At 34.8% G+C, this 22,874-nt stretch overlaps 2 protein-coding genes across 8 annotated transcripts in view; one reads left to right on the forward strand and one right to left on the reverse strand.

Moving 5' to 3' along the window:
- Positions 1 to 22,874, reverse strand: part of LOC123525669 (epidermal growth factor receptor substrate 15-like 1) — a 74,539-nt gene that overhangs the window by 23,918 nt on the left and 27,747 nt on the right. For 6 of the 7 annotated variants that reach the window (XM_053538989.1, XM_053538986.1, XM_053538984.1 and 3 more), the window contains exons 12-13: positions 1,479 to 1,650; positions 665 to 703 (exon numbers count right to left, since the gene is read on the reverse strand). In XM_053538989.1, the coding sequence (XP_053394964.1) occupies positions 665 to 703; positions 1,479 to 1,650 (211 nt within the window). The remainder of the gene's footprint in view (positions 1 to 664; positions 704 to 1,478; positions 1,651 to 22,874) is intronic. The other variant, XM_053538985.1, reaches the window with a different exon arrangement.
- Positions 12,302 to 21,520, forward strand: LOC123524316 (uncharacterized). The gene is made up of 2 exons (XM_045302413.2): positions 12,302 to 12,870; positions 18,580 to 21,520. Exons 1-2 carry the CDS (start codon positions 12,742 to 12,744, stop codon positions 19,444 to 19,446), a joined length of 996 nt encoding a protein of 331 aa, XP_045158348.2. The 5' UTR covers positions 12,302 to 12,741; the 3' UTR covers positions 19,447 to 21,520.

Raw genomic sequence — 22,874 nt, forward strand, 5'->3', positions numbered from 1 at the left:
AATAACCAGAGATAGATTTTGCTCTACATATATGTAGGTTATTTGCTGGTCGTGTTATAATATTGTATAATGGCTAGTTTTGCAGGTATGAACCTAAACAAAAAATTTTTTCTTGGCTCTGGTACTAATGGTTGTGTAGTTTGGTTTCAGCGCTGTTTTTCAAAATTATTTCAGTTAATAACTTATGTAAATGGCCATCAGATAACCTAACCAGTCTTCCTGGATTCTGTACCAGTACTAACCTCTTCTCTGGAAGTAAATGTCAACTTCTCCACACGAATCATAGCAGGAGAATGAAATTACTTCAGACACAATGTCTTAATTATCAAATCCCCACCGAGAACATACGCCTTGCTCGGACAGAACTTATGACCATTCGATCCATAAAAAGAGCACACATATTTAAAAAGTGAGAAATCAATAACTAGTTATCAATTTTTTTTAGGGTTAAACTTTGCATGTGCAAAAACAGATTAAGAATAGAAACTTGTACATTATTACATTTATAATGGCCTTGGTTAAAATATCCGAGTTTCCAAAACAAACCGATATTCATCACGGTCAAAGACCTAGATTGAAAACCCTTGTGGTAACCCTTCAATTCTAATGCTGACCATGATAAATATGATAATGCACTCCATTCTATCCTATAATTATTACATACCATATCTTTTTTCTGGAGGCCGCATGAATCAGTCAATTTCTATATAAATACCCAAACAACAAATCAGGCAGTCTTATTTCAAAATAATATAAACAAATCTATATTTGCTCCAACTTGAAAATTTTCTTATTTGAGTTTTACTTTTTTATGTAAATAATAGTCAAAGACAAAAAAATCTTTATTTTTTTTCTCTCCAAACATAGTAAGGTGTGGGTATTACTGTGAAATCATTAATATTCATGGGGGACTAATTTTCATGGATTTCATGGCTGAGTCGATCAACGAAATTTAATCCCAAAGAACAAGTAAAATTCCCATTCATTTCATGTTTAAAAAGTTGAAATCCATGAATTCATATCCCCGCGAAATTACCGTTTTGACCAAAACCAAGAAATTTCATGCCCACGAAATTAAATGATTTTACAGTTATCCGAGTTTGGAATTTTGAATTTACCCCCATCTTCTGAAAAGTGGGGGTAATTACCCATGGGGTCAAAAAATTATCTGGAACACTGAGTATTAAAATGTCACTCATTTGTTTGATGTTCTATTTTAATATTATTTTCGGAATAGCACTAACATTTGTGTAGAATATTAAGTCAAGTATCTAGTACTTAGCTTTCATTTTTTTATTTTAAACACACTGATTTTTTTTACCAAACAGTATCAAATTTCTAATCAATCTAGGATGAGCAGGAAATCAGACATTTGGAAATAAACTACATTTCATCTGAAGCTTAAAATGGTTTACTACATTATTATTTTCAACTAACTGAGAAATATAATAAATTTTATACCACTTTGATTTACAAACCTTTTCATCTAATTCATCAAGAACTTTTTGTGCCTCTATTTTCTGACTCTCCAGCTGATGTAATGTACTTGTTATACTGTTCAGTTCCTTCTCTAACATCTGCACCTCTCCCTGACATATCCGAATATCTGCCGTCTGCTGTTGCTGGTCAGCCTCTAGCTTCAATTTCTCCCTGAAATTTTAAGGGCACATTTAGAAACAAAAGTCAGAAAGTCACAAAGATTCCTTCCATTATACAGTAAGAATCAGAGATGTAACGGCCAAGCTGTCACACAGTTTCAACGGTTTCAAGGGTAACAACTCTCAAGTAACTAATTTTTGTTGCACAATTTTGAAAAAGTCAAGGGCAACAGCTCTGCAGAAACTGGCTTGAAGTCACTAGTTAACTAACTTGACTCTGACTGAATTAAGTGACAAATCTTCTGACTACGATTGAGAGCACCAGCCTACAAACCAAGAGAAAACTTAAAATGTCACTTTTTTTTTTCAATACAAACATGATATAAATATAACAAATCCTCCCTAACTGTGTAACCTGCTAGTTTACACAAAGTCATTATATCACCACATTAAAGAATGTGTCTAGCTCAGCATGTAGTGCATATTAGACTATGTGATCAATTTTGAATAAGGTGAATGTTCTACATGCTGACTTGACAGAATATATCAGTAAGAATATGTCTTCCATACTAGGCAACTGAGCTGCTGTTTCAAAATTGAAATATTGTTAAAATGGGTGATAAAACTATCAAACAAGATAAAAATTTAAAAGATTGCTGAAGCTTTTTGAACTGCCCTCATGACAGCTTCCAATGAAAAGTCTGAAACTTTTGTCATCAGTATGAGAACTCAAAGAAACAGTTCAGCTTAAGAGAACAAAACCAGACACACATTGACTGACATAATGTAAGAAAGTTGCAGTAAAAGGTGTCTAATTTGAAAATGAACAGTCACATTAAAAAGGAATGCAAATAGTATGCAAGAGGTCACCATAGACACAACAAGAGCTGTCTCCATAGGATGACACATGCCCCCGATGGCACTTTAAATGAATAGTTATGGCCGATGTTCGAGTTTAGGACCTTTGACCTACGGAGCTGGGTCTTGCGCGCGACACGTCGTCTTACTGTGTCACACATTTATGCGTAGTTATTTTAAAATCCATGCATGAATGACAAAGATATGGACCGGACACGCCCATCAATGCACTATCATGAAAAAAGACCTTTAACATCTAAGTGTGACCTTGACCTTTGAGCTACGGACCTGGGTCTTGCGCATGACATGTCGTCTTACTGTGGTACACATTCATGCCAAGTTATTTGAAAATCCATCCATCGATGACAAAGATATGGACCGGACACGCCCATCAATGCACTATCCCTTAATGTCTAAGTGTGACCTTGACCTTTGTGGTACGGACCTGGGTGTTGCGCGCGACACGTCGTCTTACTGTGGTACACATTCACGCCAAGTTATTTGAAAATCCATCCATCGATGACAAAGATATGGACCGGACACGCCCATCAATGCAATAACCTTTAATGTCTAAGTGTGACCTTGACCTTTGAGCTACGGTCCTGGGTCTTGCGCAAGACATGTCGTCTTACTGTGGTACACATTCATGCCAAGTTATTTGAAAATCCATCCATCGATGACAAAGATATGGACCGGACACGAAAAATGCGGACAGACCGACAGACCGACAGACAGACGGTTCAAAAACTATATGCCTCCCTTCGGGGGCATAAAAATAAGCAACTCAATTATTAAATGAGCCACACAATGAGAAAACCAACATTGTGGCTTTGCGACCAGCATGGATCCAGACCAGCCTGCGCATCCGCATCCAGAAAAACACCCATAAATGTATCAACTTCAATAGATGATTTAACAAAACTAAACTGTCAACAGTCCTTGAACTGGAAGCCAATGCCTTCACTGACAAAACCAAAACAATAAGGACAAACTCATTTATTATATATATATATATACAGTTGAATACGGTTACCACGATATTCAAGGGACTGTAAAAATTGCATCGACTTATCCGAAGTTCGACGTAACGATATTGACTATCTGGGACTACTTTGTATTTGTGTCGGACGTCTATATTGTCACTGAATCCAATGCTTTTTTTCAGAGGGTTTGAAAGGGGAAAGAAATAACATAAAACATAAATACGATTTTAATTTTATTGACAAATAAACAACTTAATTAAATAGTACATACATACATTTAACTTTAAAATTTTTCAAAATATACGTGTAAACATTAGCTTTTTTATTTCTTCCATAAACAAGTCTGAATGAAGCTGTAATGTTCCTAGTTGAGTAGTCATTTTGACTGTGCTTCGATAACGAAAATTTGCCTGTTAAATACGCATATTGTTACTCAATCCTAAATGGCAGATACTGAAAAATATTTCATCCAAATTAGTTGTTATATTGGAAAAAAAGTTGTCCGCTTGCACACTGTTTTATAAGAATAATTACTGGGAATTAAATGCAAACTTCCTAACATTTGAATTGGATTAGAGATTAAATAACAAACACACAAACTAACTTGATTATGATTAATACATCGCCGGACAACAATAGGTTGCTTTTCACACCTTACAAATAACATGGATATTTTTGACACGCTGTGATATCGACGAAACCAGGTGAAAAATCAATTTACAGGTAAGTTGACGGGACTGAAAAATCTCATCGAGCTAAACAAAATATCGAGCTAATCATATAGAGGTAATGATAAATAATTACATTAAAATATATAGGGAAAAACCAGGACCGACTAAAACACATCGTGCTAACCGGAGTATCGAGCTAACCGATATCGAGGTAACGATATTCAACTGTATATATATGTATATATAAAAGATTAGCTGAAGAATGTAACTCTAAAATCACTAAACTCTATGAGAGTTCTATCTATAGCAACATAAACAATTTTTACTCAAAACAACAGAACACAGTCTCAGAAGTAAGTACTTTTTCTCAAGGAAAACCCATCAAAATATTCCTGAAAATTGACTATGACAGAGTCTATAAACTAAACACACTTCCTTGCTACAAATGGATTTTCTCTCTCAAGTTTTTTCTCAGCATACTATCAACTGTCGAGAAAACTTAATAATAAATGTACCACTGGCTAAGCAATTTTACTTCTAACTATGCCAATGATCGCAGAAGTCATAAAACTATTGCCAACATACTAATAAGCTTTGATAATGTGGCAGTTGAGTCCAATAAGTCCAGGGGTTTTCAAAGATAATCCATCACAGATTTATTGTAAAGCAATTATTGGATTTACCTATACTGGAAAATAAACAGTGTCGACTGTATTTAGGTCAACTGCCACATTATCAAAGTTTATTAGTAAGTGCAGCTAGACTTTAACCAAACAGTAATACATTGTATATAAACACAACTTGCTCAATACTTGAATATAAAAAAAAACAACTGCTCAACATAGCATGTAACAAAACTTGCTCAAATTAAACAGCATGTAACACACCTAGACCACACCGCATGTAACACAACTTGCTCTACACAATCATGAAATGTAACACAATTTACTCAACAAATGCATGTAACACAGTTTACTTAACACTTGCATGTAACACAATTTTACTCAACACATAGAACAACAGAATGTAAGAGAACTTGCTCAACACAGCATGTAAGAGAACTTGCTCAACACAGCATGTAACACACCTAGACCACACCGCATGTAACACAACTTGCTCTACATGAAATGTAACACAATTTACTCAACAAATGCATGTAATACATTTACTCAACATGTAGAACAACAGAATGTAACACAACTTGCTCTACACAATCATGAAATGTAACACAATTTACTCAACAAATGCATGTAACACAGTTTATTTAACACATACATGTAACACAATTTTACTCAACACACAGAACAACAGAATGTAAAAGAACTTGCTATACACAATCATGAAATGTAACACAATTTACTCAACAAATGCATGTAACACAGTTTATTTAACACATACATGTAACACAATTTTACTCAACACACAGAACAACAGAATGTAAAAGAACTTGCTCAACAAAGCATGTAAGAGAACTTGCTCAAATTAAACAGCATGTAACACACCTAGACCACACCGAATGTAACACAACTTGCTCTACACAATCATGAAATGTAACCCAATTTACTCAACAAATGCATGTAACACAGTTTACTTAACACTTGCATGTAACCCAATTTTACTCAACACATTAGAACAACAGAATGTAAGAGAACTTTCTCAACACAACATGTAACACAACTTGCTCAACACAGCATGTAAGAGAACTTGCTAAACACAGCATGATCGTAAGATAACTTCCTCAACACAGCATTTAACACAACTTGCTCAACACAGCATGTAAGACAACTTGCTCAACACAGCATATAAGACAACTTGCTCAACACAGCATTTAAGATAACTTACTCAACACAGCATGTAAGAAAACTTGTTCAACACAGCATGATTGTAAGATAACTTGCTCAACACAGCATTTAACACAACTTGCTCAACACAACATGTAAGATAACTTGCTCAACACAACATGTAAGAGAACTTGCTCAACACAACATGTAAGACAACTTGCTCAACACAACATGTAAGAGAACTTGCTCAACACAACATGTAAGATAACTTGCTCAACACAGCATTTAACACAACTTGCTCAACACAACATGTAAGATAACTTGCTCAACACAGCATTTAACACAACTTGCTCAACACAACATGTAACACAACTTGCTCAACACAGCATTTAACACAACTTGCTCAACACAACATGTAAGTAACTTGCTCAACACAGCATTTAACACAACTTGCTCAACACAACATGTAACACAACTTGCTCAACACAACATGTAAGATAACTTGCTCAACACAGCATTTAACACAACTTGCTCAACACAACATGTAAGATAACTTACTCAACACAGCATGTAAGAAAACTTGCTCAACACAGCATGATTGTAAGATAACTTGCTCAACAGAGCATTTAACACAACTTGCTCAACACAACATGTAAGATAACTTGCTCAACACAACATGTTACACAACTTGCTCAACCTATATAACTTGCTAAACAGTTTTCTCAATTAAACTTTAAAGGCACAGTACCATCGTACTTTTTTTATCTTTTTTCTTCAGCATTTCTGGTGTCTTCTCATAAAAACACCTACTAGACACTGTATCAGTAAATTACAAAGAAAGAGTCTCCATAGTGATACAAAACAAATCTCCTTGGTTGTCATGCAATTTAGGAGATTTCACACTTTGACAATGTTTTTATTAGAATTTCATATCTTTTTTATGCTTGTATTTCACAGTCATCATTTCAAAAGTTCTCCTAATGCAGTATTTTTATAATGATTTGCCTCTTTACCATAAACATGAGAAATTCGCTTAAAGACTTAAACGTAAAAGCAAACATAATGGGTCTTCCACATACATTACTTATAACACAAGTTCGTCAATCTCTCTTAAATGGACAATGCAGATGTATGGCACACTTCTGCCTCCAAAAATAACCAATATCTACATTTGTAACAGCACCACTGAGATGGTAGGCACAATTAAAAGTTGTGAACTGGCCGTTTATTTAAGTTCATTCAGTCTCAGGGGCAAGTTTCACACATCTTAATTATTGGTTACCTTGTGTAGAAAATTAGATTAATTATTACATACCACAAAGTAGACCAAGGAGTAAAATCTGTTACAAAAGTACAGGTTCTAACCTGATACTGAGAAATATTGGAGCACTACTGACATAATATTATTAAAACAAAGCATAATCTGTTCTTTTCTTTTTTCCCCCCTGTTTATATGCAGCTGCTTTAACTGTTGACCTTCAAATAACACCACAATTTTTCTAGTTTCCTGCATTCTAATGCCTTTGAATGTTTAAAATGTGGCTGCCACATTTTCCATTATAAACACAAAATACATTAATTTCTTGTTAAATCCTATTTCTGATAATTACTTTCATTTACATTTTGTCAAAGGTTTGAATATTGCTAAATATACTAGAATGTTTTTATTGAATCTATTTTGTTTTTTATTACCTCCCTTTATGGCTCTAACTATAACAGTTCATGTGCAATATTAAAAGTAGTGCTTTTCTAACCATGTAAGTACACATAACATCTATTTGGAAAGCTGTTTCATCTGTTTTTAAGATAAAATTTTCAGCATTATGCACCTTTAAGAATTTAATGCTACTTTTTACATTTATACAGATATAAACCATATTTGGACTTCTTGCAATTACACGAGCTGCATTAGTGATTCTTGGATGATTTGCAAGAGGTCAATAAGGTTTAAACCTGTACACTCAATTCTTGTATTAACATTTTTTACTGTAGCTTGCTACAAAAAAAAGTGGAATGCTTTCCATGAATATCAAAATATCAAAGTAAATATCTGGATATCGATCTTTTCAACATCTAAATAGAAAAAGCGGAAAAGACCAGCCCACTTTCAATTGTAACTCACTTTCCAATAAAAATACAGTTCCTGCCTTAATTAAAACATCCATAAATCCAATAAAATATAATATAACAGGTTTCCAAATAGATGTTATGCATACTTACATGTTTAGAAAAGCACTACTTTTATTACTGCACATGAAACTGTTATAGTTAGAGCAATAAAGGGAGGTTATAAAAAACAACAGATTCAATAAAACATTCAAGTATATTCAGCAATATTCAAACCTTTGACAAAAAATTAAGAAAGTAATTATCAGAAATAGGATTTAACAAGAAATTAATGTATCTGATGTGCAGAACAAAAAATGTGGCAGCCACATTTAAAAAAACAAAGGCATTATGAGCCTTCAACAGAATTCCAATCTGCCGACCCTGGAGGGGAAGTGTAGGAGGGGACATTCTCAGGACACCATTATTATAACTAATGTGAACCTATTCCTACCTGTAATACGGATCGTATCTCAGAATCAATTAACAGAATTAACTGTTATTAAACACCTCGTATAATCAGACAGAAATTATTTATGACATGAGACGCACCATGAGAAAACCAACACAGTGCATTTGCGACCAGCATGGATCCAGACCAGCCTGCGCATTGGCGCAGTCTGGTCAGGATCCATGCTGTTCGCTAACGGTTTCTCTAATTGCAATAGGCTTTGAAAGCGAACAGCATGGATCCTGACCAGACTGCGCAGATGTGCAGGCTGGTCTGGATCCATGCTGGTCGCAAAGCCACCATGTTGGTTTTCTCATGGAGCGGCTCATATGTTTTATGTGATTGATTTATCTAAAGGAACTCCTTTACCAGGAACAATTCCTTTACAAAACCTTCAGTGATGCTTAAAATTTTAATGTGTTTAAATTCTTATACAGCTGAAATATTCAGCACTGAAAGTTTGTTTGATAACCCATTCAGATGCCATTTTATAACCGTATTTTTTTTATATAACAGCTGTCGTCAGCTACTCAACCAAGAGTTTCAATTCCAAGATTCCATGCAATAAAACAAAGGTGAAAGGCAAATCATCATCTTCCTCACATGAAACAAAGGTGGAGGACAAACCATCAACTTCCTCACATTAAACAGTGGTAGAGGACAAACCATCAACTTCCTCAAACAAGAGGGCCATGATGGCCCTATATCGCTCACCTGTTATCATTGCACTTAAGGACAAGTCTTCAAGGTCAAAAGATCATAATAGAAATCAATCAAAAGAATTATGAGAAAATATAGTTGAAATTTTCTTTAAGTAACTTTAAAAACAAGATTTGAAAACTTTTTGTAGAGGTCCACTAGGCAATGCTACATGTCAAATATCTAAGCTCTTCTGGTTTATTTTTAGAAAATTTTGAAGATTTTTCTATGTACAATCAAGTAACCCCATGGGGCAGGGTCAATTTGACCCCAGGGGGCATGATTTGAATAAACTTTGTAAAAGTCTAATAGGCAATGCTACATGTCAAATATCTAAGATCTAGGCCTTCTGGTTTATTTTTAGAATTTTTTTTTAAGATTTTCCTATGTAAAATAAAGTGACCCCTAGGGCGGAGTCAATTTTGACCCCGGGGGACAAGGTTTGAACAAATTTTGTAGAGGTCCACTAGGCAATGCTACATGTCAAATATCTAGTCTCTACGCCTTCTAGTTTAGTTTTAGAAAATTTTTGAAGATTTTCCTATGTAAAATCAAGTGACCTCTGGGGCGGGGTCAATTTTGACCAGGGGGTCATGATATGAACAAATTTTGTAGAGGTCCACTAGGTAATGCTACATGTGAAATATCTAAGCTCTAGGCCTTCTGGTTTGTTTTTAGAAAACTTTTGAAGATTTTCCGTTGTAAAGTCAAGTGACCCCTAGGGCGGGGTCAATTTTGACCCCGGGTCATAATTTGAACAACTTTAGTAGAGGTCAACTAGGCAATGCTACATGTCAAATATCTAAGCTCTAGGGCTTCTGGTTTTTGAGAAGAAGATTTTTTAAATATTTTCTTATGTAAAATCAAGTGACCCCTGGGGCGGGGTCAATTTTGACCCCGGGGGCCATGATTTGAACAAATTTTGTAGAGGTCCACTAGGCAATGCTACATGTGAAATATCTAAGCTTTAGGCCTTCTGGTTTATTTTTAGAAATTTTTTGAAGATTTTCCTATGTAAAATCAAGTGCACCCTGGGGCAGAGTCAATTTTGACCCCGGGGTCATGATTTGAACAATTTTAGTAGAGGTCCACTAGGCAATGCTACATGTCAAATATCTAAGCTCTAAGGCTTCTGGTTTTTGAGAAGAAGATTTTTTAAGATTTTCTTATGTAAAATCAAGTGACCCCTGGGGCGGGGTCAATTTTGACCCCGGGGTCATGATTTGAACAAACTTGGTAGAGGTCCACTAGGCAATGCTTCACACCAAATATCTAAGCTCTAGGTCTTCTGGTTTTTGAGAAGAAGATTTTTAAAGTTTTTCCTTTCGGTTGCCATGGCAACCAGTGTTCTGCATAGAATTCAATTCTTTGAACAATTTTGAAAGGGGGCCATCCAAGGAACATCCCTGTGAAGTTTCATCAAAATTGGCCTGTTGGTTTAGGAGGAGATGTTGTTTAAAGGAAAGTGTGGACGGACGACGGACGGACGGACAGACGGACGGACGGACGGACGGACGGACGGACGCCGGACGGTGAGCGATCACAATACCTCACCCTGAGCACTTTGTGCTCAGGTGAGCTAATAAAACAGTGGTAGAGAACAAATCAACAACTTCCTCACTTAAAACAAAGTTGGAGGACAAACCATCTACTTCCTCACATAAAACAAAGGTGGAGGACAAACCATCTACTTCCTCACATAAAACAAAGGTGGAGGACTAACCATCTACTTCCTCCAGTAAAACAACTTTTAGGTGAAGGCAGATCATATTCTTCCTCACATGAAACAAAGATGGAGGACAAACCATCTACTTTCTAACATAATGCAAAGGTGGACAACTTCCTCAAATAAAACAAAGGTGCACTGTCTGGATTATTAAATCATTAGGCAACTTCCTCACATAAAGCAAAGTTGAAGGACAAATCAACAACTTCTTAAACAAAGGTGGAGAGTAAATCATTTATAATATTTTGTTTGTCCGTTTTGGGTTTAACGCCGTTTTTCAACAGTATTTCAGTTATGTAACGGCGGGCAGTTAACCTTAAACCAGTGTTCCTGGATTCTGTACCAGTACAAACCTGTTCTCCACAAGTAACTGCCAACTTCCCTAAATGAATCAGAGGATGAATGATTTCAGACAAAATGTCTTTTATCAAATCGTCACAGAAAACATACGCCTCGCCCAGGGCTCGAACTCACGACCCCGAGATCCGTAGATCTGCGCTCTCCCTATTGAGCTAAGCAGGCAGGCATCATTTATTATATAAACTCTTGCTAGAAAACCTGATGGATCCAGTCATTTTGTAGTAATTATTTACCATGTATTTCTCATTTTAGATTACTTATTGGTATCAAAACAAACAAACTGCCTTTATTTTTAGTTACCACAAATTTTTATGAAAATTATTTTAAAAATTATATTGTAAGGATTATCTGGCAACAAATTTTCCCTCTTTAGTGCTAAAAGCTAAAGTTCCAAACAAGAGCCACAAATTAACGCGGTAACAATTTCTAAAATTCATTGAAATTATCTGGCCCATTTATGAAAGCCTTGTACTTCCTGTTCAATGTGTACATACACACAAAGTAAATACAAATAACCATCATTCAGTTAGAAATACCTCTAGATTAAATTGTTTCAATAATTAAATAAACAACAAGGGAAGCTTCCTGGACCGTTAAATGAAATCAATTTCACTGAATGAATATTTTAGAAATTAAAATTTTCCTTGTCAAGAAGTCAATAATTAGACTGATTACGAGTAAAATGCAGATGAGTAACTTTTTACCAAATGTACAAAGTATTTTCAAACTACTGCATGTTAAATGCACATATATCTAAAAACTGCTGTTATAAAGAGTTTGTAGCTTTAGAAATTTATAAAAGCTCTATCATATATGTCATAAATATACTGGTAACCGGCCTTAGTCTAATTCCGCTGACTCTTGTGAAGCATATCAATAACTGTCGGTTACCGGCTCTCAGCAGAGTTCATTCTCTTAATATGTGATTACAGAAACACGAGGGGGTACACTTTATTGTCCCAAAAGACAAGAGCAGTCAATTAACAGTTTTTATGACAGCCAATACCCCTATGGCAATAAAGAATATGGAAAAGTATCATGTGTTATTAAGCCAACCCTCGGCAGAATATGTTATGTATTATTAATACAACATCAGAGGCTGTCATTCGAGCAGCCAGAAGACCGTGGAAAGTATCAATTATTAATTAGGACAATAATACAAGGGAGAAGAACAAGCTGTTCCAGAAAAAAAGGCTGAAAGACAAAAAGGCAGGAAGAGGTGAAGCAAAATTCCACAAACAAAAACAAACGTTTTGAAGTTGCTTTTAATGAAAAAGGATCACAAGTTACCATGGGGAATTTTAAGTGACTCTGTCACATCACTCAAAGTAAAACTTTTACTGATATGATAATGTAACATCAAGTGGGGAGTATACTGGAAATAGAGTTTTAAACCATCCCATGACAAACTGGATCTAGAAAAAAAAGAATCTACATATATGTACTAAACTACTAAACTATTTAAATGTTTTGTAGCATAAAATAATAGTGGAGAGAAAAAAAATCTGATGAAAATGCACAAAGATTCAGATAGACAAATGGATGTACATGATCAAAGTCACAAAAACATGTCGGATAATATTACGAGCACAACTGAACAAGAAAAACTTGTGCTAAACGACAAAAACAACCTTGAGGTAAGCAGTTTCTTAAAGTTTATCTTGAAAAAAAATCATAACAAGAGCTGTCCATAAGACAGCACACTCGACTTTTCTCAGTGCTTGCAGACTCTGAATAAGAGTTTAGCCAGTAAAAAGGGGCATAAATCTGTCAAAATTCTAATCAGAGTTATAGGGATTTTTTTTTATGGTGTAGCTTTTGATAGCAAATAACTATTTTAAGTTTCAAGTCAATAGCTTTGACAGTAACAGAGATATTGGACGTTATATAAAACTTTAACCAAAATATTCTAAGATAAAAAGGGGCATAACTCTGTCAAAATTCAATCAGAGTTATGGGGATTGATTCTCCTGGTGTAGACTTTGATAGTAAGTAAGTATTTTTAAGTTTCTAGTAAATAGTACTTACAGTAACAGACTTTATCAAAAACTTTAACCAACGGCGATGCCAATGCTGGGGTGAGTGCAATAGCTCTACATTTTCTAGGAAAAGTCGAACTAAAAATTCATCTACCGTATTTTCCCGAATAAACGCCCCCGGGGGCGTTACATTTTCCAAAGAGGGGGCGTTCATTTGAGGTAAAAAAATGAAAAATTAAAATTTTTACAAAACTTAAAAACATCGTTCAAACCAACTGTAAAGTGTTTCTGTGTTGTTTAATTCCCCCAAAACGTAATTATTTGGCATCCAATTTAATGCAGTGTGTCTTAAAGTTATGCATTTAAATACGGTACCTCATGTATTCCGTGACACGCTCGCGACATTACACATTACACATTACGTCATCATACCCAAACAGCTGTGTACTCCGATAATATTTTCCTTAGTACATGCGGGTAGCAATACACAATGTCAGTGGTTTGACACGCTGCTTATGTGCCGGCTTTTAAATTAAAAGTTAAAACTGCCGAAGAAAAGGTTAACACTTTGCCGCAAATTTGTTTAAAGTCGACAGGAAGCTTGTGCGCGGGTGGTGCAAAAACAAATCAAAAATGGATTTACCGTTTAATTATCTATTTGATGATTGGATACATACCGTACTTAGTATAAACGTTTTGGATTTACGGTACATGTACTGTTTAAAAGTGTGTTTAATTCTTAATACATTGGATACTTACTGTAAATTACTTATTATGTGGACTTATAAAAATGAGGTAGGTGATTTTTTTTCCGTTCTTGTTGACTTTTTTTCCCCTCCAAAACGGGTGGGGGGGGCGTTAATTAGAGGGGGGGCCTTAATTCGGGAAAATACGGTAATTAATTTTTTTCATTTTAAGAATATTATTTTTATCAGTTTGAAACGTATTTGAAATCTGAAACCTCTATTTTTACAAAACTAAACCTCTATTTGGGTAATGAAACCCCTATTTTTAAGATAAAACCTATTTTTCTACAATGAAACCTCTATTTTTAAGATAAAACCTATTTTTCTACAATGAAACCTCTATTTTTATGAGTAAACCTATTTTTCTACAATGAAACCTCTGTTTTTAAGATATAAAACCTATTTTTTTACAATGAAACCTCTATTTTTATGAGTAAACCTATTTTTCTACAATGAAACCTCTATTTTTAAGATAAAACCTATTTTTCTACAACGAAACCTCTATTCTTACGAGTAAACCTATTTTTCTACAATGAAACCTCTATTTTTACACCAAAAAACCCTCCATTTTTAATGATACAACCTCTTATTTGAACAAAAAAAACTCTGTTTTAACAATAAAACTTCTATTTCTTTTTCTAAAATTAAAATTAAACCTCTAGTTTTATAAAGAAACCTCTATTTTTATGACGGATCCCCTATTTTTACAATAAAACCACAGTAACTATGAAACCAATATTTTTTACAAAAAAAACTCTAAAACAAAACATCTATAATATTATAAACATCACCAGAATTATCAGTCAAGAAAATAAGTTTGTTTTCATGTAACTTCTGTTCAATCAAATAAATTCAAGAAAAAAATGGAAGTTCCTAAATTTTGCACCTAAATACAGTTCGAATAGTCAAGCTAAAAATGTTTTTCCATTTCATATCTGGTGTGTGACTTTTTATGACATCAATTTAATGTGTGTCATAGAGCTATTGCGTGCCATTTTAAAGTGTGTCGTAGAATTATTGTGATGTCATTTTAATGTCTGTCTTAGTTTTTGTGATGTCATTTAATGCGTGTCAAAGAGCTTATTGCGTGCCATTTTAAAGTGTGTCATAGAATTATTGTGATGTCATTCAATGTGTTGCTCAAAAAGTTGCAATATTTCCGCTGAAGAAATCATGCATATGTCTTGTTACAAATCTAATAACCTATATAATTATTTCATTCCAAGAATACATTGTCTTGTGTTAAATATATAAAACAGTTGTCACTACTATAATATAATATATTACGTGACAAATGCCTCCTGTGGGTTATGGTCTATGCCTGACACCTAAATGGCAATGATATGACTTTTGTGCCTGTTTGTTTTTATTCATTGTTTCATTTCCGTTCAATAAGTTTAAAGCAAGAAAATGTGATGGGGACAGAACGGCAATCATACCAAAGTTTTTGTTTTATGATGCAGATTTCTTTCGGTCTCCTCTACAAGAAATAACACATAAGCCCGCATTAAGGGGTTTTCTTACAGAATCTTTTTAAATTTTACCCTACTAAATAATTTCTAAAATGGACTGGTCCATCATTCAATTTGGGAAATTCCACTAACTATTCAATGGGGTGTTCACTGAAAATTTACACACTGAATGGCGAACAGTGCAGACCAAGATCAGCCTGCATGTGCATGCAGAATAACTTGCCGATAGCAGGCTAAAGGCTAATGATAATGGACAGTCGCTTGTAACAATTAAGCAAAGAATGATATATTAAAATATGTATGGAAATTCATTCAAATATCCTCTGTTATATTGCTTCAATTTTATTAATTCATCTAAATCTCTCTATATCATCAACCAATAAATAAAATTAAGCTTTTCATCAATTAATTAAACAATGACTACACTCCTCAATATGTGTGTTAAAAGTGTCATTTTAAATATCTGGTTAAAGTTTCATGTGTTTTGATATTTATGGAATAGTTAAAACAGGATCGAGCAGTCCGAACAAATGAGTGTTCACAGAACATTTGCGCCCTCACATCCTGTCACTGTATGGTCATAATGTTACATAGGTACTCCGTAGCTCGACATAATAGCCACCATGTGGACTACCCACTCTGTGTTGACTTCCCGCTGTGTTGACTTTCCACCGTGTTGACTTCCCACCGTGTTGACTTTCCACCGTGTTGAGTATACTTTGATATGTTACTTGTGGACAATGTAAGACCAAATAAACTTTTATATTACCATGAGTCAGAGGTGAGGGTCATAAGGGGTGGACCAGGGGGTGGGGTATGGATACTACAAAACATCACTGAGAAGAACAAGGTAAAAGAAATTTAATAAATATTTTGCATTTTATTTTTGGAAGTGGGGGTGCAGGGTGAGGGGGCAGGAGAGAATGCTTCCTACAGGACTTTAAGTAAAGTGATCACTTGCCAATCTGTGTGATACTGCTGCTGTAAAATATAAGTTTATTTTTGCAATACCTCCAGAAGATTTCTTTTTATAGAATTCTGCACTTTCTCTCACAGCCATCCATCAATACAAGAAATTTCTTCACATTCCCTTCAAAGTTGTAATGTCGTTAACCAGACATAGCTCAACATTTCTTATCACTGCAGTTTATCACTGCTTCAAGTAATATTAAATTCCTTTTGAACCCTTAAAGCCATTGTCTGAAATGTAAATTTGGTGAAAGAGAGACGATTCTAAACTTATTCAAGACACTATTATGGAGAAAAGATTTAAAATCATTGTCTTGAATGTGAAAAAAAAGTGAAATTATTGATGAAAAGGCTGGGTAATTCTAAAATAATTCAAGATAGGAGTAATGGTGCTTAGGTTCAACATATGAGCCGTGCCATGAGAAAACCAACATAGTGGCTTTGCGACCAGCATGGATCCAGACCAGCCTGCGCATCCGCGCAGTCTGTCAGGATCCATGCTCTTCGCTTTCAAAGCCTATTATAATTAGAGAAACTGTTTGCGAACAGCATGGATCCTGACCAGACTGCGCGGATGCGCAGGCTGGTCTGGATCCATGCTGGTCGCAAAGCCACTATGTTGGTTTTCCCATGGCACGGCTCATATATCATCACTGTGTAAAGTTACATTCCCTTTACAGTGTTTTAATTTTTAGACTGCTGGCGTCAAGAGATTCTGCCTTTGCAGCCATGCAGTGCAGACCAAGATCAGTCTGCACTGTTCGCTATTCAGTCAGTAAATTTTTCAGCGAAAACCCCTTTGATTAACAAGCTGTACTGCCCAAATTGAATGATGGACCCATCCATTTTAGAAATTTAGCAGGCTAAAGGTTACAACTGACAATCGGATGGACAGATGGATGAAGCTACAACTGAAAGCTCATAGTGACCCTTGTGATCTTTGCAACGGTTCAGATGCAACTTGTTTTAGGTCTATGTTTAAATCCTCAAAAATACTGTTGATCATCCTTCTAAAAGCATTTTGTTCCTTTCTTAAAACACTGTCACTCCTTCTAAATGTATTGCAAATCATCTATTGGTCTGTTAATCATCCTTCTAAAATTACTGTGTTTCCTTTTAAAAATACTGCAAATCATCTAAAACAACTGTAAATCACATTTATAAAAGTAAAATGTTTCCTTCTAAAAGCAATGTCTTTCCTTTTAAAGTACTACAGTAACTTATACTCTAATAGTATTGGAAATATTGGAAATTATCTAGATGTAATGTAGTACTTGCACTCAAGTTTATTCACCTTAATTCCAAGGAAAGAATATTTCTCCAGGGTATAAAACCATTTCTGGCAACAATAACATTTAAAGGTGACAACCATCCTAACAAATCACCAAGCTGTCTTGCCTCAAGCTAACTGATCAACATGGTACTGCAATGTTCCATGTTTATCAATCCCTGTAAATCTTGTAGAATTTCAGATGCAAGAATTTACCTTGCTGCAAATAGTGCTGACCGCTCAACCTGGGGTCTTGGGGTCCCATTGGAGTCATAACCAAGTCTTCTCAATTATATTTTTTTTCCAGGAAATAGACTTATAAGAGTGGTTTAAATAAGCTCAAAACTTTCATCACCCTGAGCTAAAATAAATTACCCGGTAATATACACTAACTTTCTAGCTTTGATGATGCAGGATTAAATCCCATGTGTGCCCCTGTTGGCTGATCATCTGACTGTGTTGTACCATCAACCCTTAACATGCATCTTGAATAGCTTCCTAGTAAGACGAAACAATTAAACAGACCTAACTGATTAATTCTGACTTAATAATTATTTTGAATTTTAAGAACGTTATGGGCTTTATTATCTTTGTTTACAAGCAAGTGTATTTTTACTAAATGTTAACCTGCCCAGCTTAAATAAATGAAAAGTATTTGCAAAATTCTCATCCAACAGCAAAACTTTTTGACTATTTGACTTTTAAAACTTAATAGCTGCATGTTGAGAACTTCATAACTTCTCTCAGTTTCTAACAGAGAAAAATCAATTATCCCTCGTTTAGAAAGTTGTGGGTCTTAAATAAATGAGCTTCAAGATTTATATTCGAGAATCTATTTTCCATTTTTCTTCAGCAGATAAAGCCTTTATGTCTGTATTCAATTTAATGCATGAATTTTGTTTTCTTTCAGACTGCAAACACTTTCAAAAATGTCTTCGAGTCGACGCTTTTTACAGGAAACAACATTTATTTCTTGTCATTTGCCAGCTTTGCCATGATAATAATAGCAATCGTCACGTTTATTCGTCATCGCCAGCAAAAGTTTGCTGCCGAGCAGAAAGAGCTGGATTACTTGCGCTACTTTCACTCAGTTTTACCTCATAGTCAAATCTACGGAAATCTGAGTGACAAGTTTACAAAAATGGACAAGCGAAAAAATTCAAAGAAAAGCAAAAGTTTTAGAGCTGACAGAGTTGAAGACATTTGTGATGCTGATATCAAACTGAATGGATTTACGTCGATATATAGACGGTTTAGGTATTCGCAATACACTTCTAGGACTTTATCGAAAGATTCCAGTAATGACAACGACGAACCAAGGTCTTTCGATGAAACAGAAATGATAAATACGGAATTAAAACCAGATGTTGAAATATATGAAAATGGTCAAGTAACTAAAATTACTGCTGATGCTAATGTTGCAAACACTGGCAACGTCTGTCAGAAATTTAATTTTGCCATAAAAACTGATAATATGCAAGATACTACTGTTGAGATTGAGGAATCAGACAAAGATATGACTTCGAAATCAAACGATCTCACAAAAGATAGCAGAGATAAGTCAGGTGAAAAACTTGTGCAAAAAAGTAAAACAAATAGCTCAAATAACAGGGTTCATTTCAATTTAGAATGTGATGAAAAAATTCAGGAAACAGAAACGCATTCTCAAACTCGGCATGTGGCACTTAAAGATATTAATATCACCAGCAGTGATGAAGCAAGCCTCAAGAGGTTACTGATGGAAAACATGGACAATATGCAAGTGACTGCATTGTAGCCTACAAGGAAACATGGGGGTTTTTTTTTGGAAAAAAAACTGACAGCAAAATATGCAAAAGCAGGACATGTAAATTTCAATAATGAACATAATTATGCAAATTGCTCTTACACATGGTACAGTTGTGTAGCATCTTTTACCAGAGACTATGCTAGTTATTCCCAAAGGAAGGCAAGTGATTCATTTGTCTTCAACAGAGAATACATCTGTATGTTATTCTCAATTACTTAGAGGCAGTGTTAATAAGGTGCAGCCTCTGTCACAGAAACAATATGAAAGTTTTCTTTACTGCAGTGACTGTGTAGTGTTTTAGCAGAGAAAGAAAAAGCATGACAAATTTTGAAACATAATTGCAGAGAATACTGTGAAATCATTAATATTCGTGGGGAACTAATTTTCGTGGATTTAGTGGTCAAGTCAATCCACGAAATTTAATCCCAACGAACAAAAAAAATCCCATTCACTTCATGTTAGAAGGTTGAAATCCACGAATTCATATCCCCACGAAATTGCCATTTTGACCAAAACCACAAAATTTCATGCCCACGAAATTTAATGATTTTACAGTAGTCTTAAATAAAAAAAAAGAACCATTGAAATCAGTCTGTAAGAATGGATCTGAAGCAGCTCAAACAGTGAAAATATAAATTCATTCTCAGTGTCACAAACAGAAAAAGAAGAGGCAGCAAGAAAACATCAGTGTAGTGTTTGTTACTGAAAAAAACATGCAAAATTCACAGGCATTTAACGCTAGTGTAGTGTCTCCTACTACAATTATAATTATTCACAGGCATGGAAGCCTGAAAAAGCCTGAAAAAAGGAATGTGTGAATAAATTTACAAGTATAGCATTTTCATGTGGCAAGCTAACTTTCTCTAAAACAGTATTTTCTCTAAAACAGTGATTTCATCTATAAAACAGTGACTTTAATCTAGACAATAGTGATTTCATAGTTAATACAGGCAGTTTCATAGCTAATACAGGCAGTGTAGTGTCTCTAACAAACAAAATGTGTTAGTGTACCTTGAGCACATGTAGCTGGTGCAACACAGTTGTTGTGTCTCTAAGGAAGAAAATGTGCTAAATACACTTGTAAGCATGCAAGCAGTATCAGTGTCTCTTTCACAGAAACGTATGCAATATATTAGCAAGGAGTGTACATATTGTCTCTAACAGAAAAGATGTACAAGCACTGATTTTTTTGTGTGTGGATTTTTTTAAAACAACCTGCAGCTTCCTGTAGGGAAGATATTGCTCTAGAAATACACAAAAGAGGACAATCCAAACTTTGAAACTAGATATTAGATTTTCAATAAGCACAGCGCCAATTTGCATGAGCTGAGGCCAATGTACTTTTGAACTTGGACATATGATGAAATGTAAACACAGAAAGCATGACATTGATAACAGTTGCTCAAGTTGTAAATTTGAACCAATGTGGGGGTAACTGGAGTTGAAAAATACATAAATGCCTACTTTCATAAAATTATTTACTACGCATATTACATGTATCCCAAGGGATCTTCTTTAGGGAAAAATTATAAGAACAATTTCAAGAGAAAATACGTTATTTTCGGCTTGGGGAAACAGCCTATATTCAGCTATAAGAATAGCAAAATAGACATTGTTATACATAAACATCTAACAGAGGAATGAGAGTTTATAGCTTCTAACATAAAAATGCTAAAAGGTCTTGAAATACTGTTAAAAACAAAGTGGCAACATAGTGTCTCAAATGAAACACATACATTATGGTTAAGAAGTGACGTGTCTGTCTCGAAAGAAACAGATTGAAATTTCCTATCCACTGAACAGTTAGGGAAGTCCAAAACAAAATATCAATGACGAAAAAACAATAAACAACGAATATATACAAGTGCATAATTTATGTAAGGGGGAAAAGTGTTGTTTAAACAAAGGGTTACTTCTTTTGTAATTTATGTGATTGTATTATTTATTTATATTTAATTTTAATCAGTGGTTTTGTTGTTATTATTCAAGTGTTTTTTTCTGTCTATGAATTTATACACTCATCATTCATTCAAGTTCAGACTGTTGTTAGTATCCTTTAATTGAGCCGTGCCACGGGAAAACCAACATAGTGGGTTTGCGACCAGCATGGATCCAGACCAGCCTGCGCATCCGCGCAGTCTGGTCAGGATCCATGCTGTTCGCTTTTAAAGCCTATTGGAATAGGAGAAACTGTTAGCGAACAGCATGGATCCTGACCAGACTGCGCGGATGCGCAGGCTGGTCTGGATCCATGCTGGTCGCAAACCCACTATGTTGGTTTTCTCATGGCATGGCTTAATTATGTGTCCCAGCAGATAACTGTGAAATCATTTCATTTTGTGCACATGAAATTTTGTGGTTTTGACAGAAATGTCTATTTTGTGCATACATTACTTCGTGGATTTCATCTTTCCAAGACAGAATGTCAACAACAATTTTATCTGTTTGTTGAGTTTTAATTTCTTGTGTTCTGGCAACCATGTATTCCACGAAAATCAATCACCTGCAATTTTTTTTTTTCTTGGTTTAAGTCGCACCAACACAATTATAGATCATTTATTTATTTATTTAGATGCATGGGTTTAACATTACACCGACACAATTTTAGGTCATATGGCAACTTAAAATTCCAGCTAGGATGAAGACCCAAGGTGCCCATCCATTACCTTATTTTGTAACAGACGGGCACTGGGTAGAACCACTGTCATTCTGTATACCAGCTGTATCTAAGCTTCCTCAGTCAGAATTCAATGCCCCGAATGAGGCTCCAACCAACATCAGTGAGGAGCAAGAGATTTGAAGTCAGTGACTCTAATCCCCTATGAATACTAATGATTTTACAATATCCTTAAAACAAAGAGCTGTCAGGAGACAGCATGCTCATTTATTCCATTGCTGGAAAGTGAAATAAGGCATATATGTGAGAAAAATAAAACTACCATTGGAGTAATGAATATGCTGTTTGTTGGGGACAATGATGTGGGTTTGAATAAAATCTGTTATGTAATAACAAGAGACAGAGTGAAATTTCAGCAAAACTTGTAATTCTAATAGTAGATAGTAACTTTAAGTAAATGGATATTCTGAAGTCATTTATTTTTGTGGGCATGGAATTTTATGGTTTTGGCGAAATAATTGGCTACTTCTTAGGGATAATAATTTTGATTTACGGATTTCAAAATTTGAACACAACATGAATTGAAATTTCACCTCTTCATTGAGATTTAATTGTGGGTATCAACTATCACAAAATCCACAAATATTAGTCCCCCATGAAAATTAATGATTTCATTGTATTTTGTGCAAATTTTCAAAAGAGGAATTTCGCATGCAGAAATATTTGCATAAGTATGATTCCCAAAGTATTGTTACATTTAGCATGCTATTTTGCAGAAAAATGCAAGGAAAATGATGCT

Source organism: Mercenaria mercenaria, chromosome 3 (assembly GCF_021730395.1).
Source record: "Mercenaria mercenaria strain notata chromosome 3, MADL_Memer_1, whole genome shotgun sequence".
In the NCBI taxonomy this organism is placed as follows: Eukaryota; Metazoa; Mollusca; class Bivalvia; order Venerida; family Veneridae; genus Mercenaria; species Mercenaria mercenaria.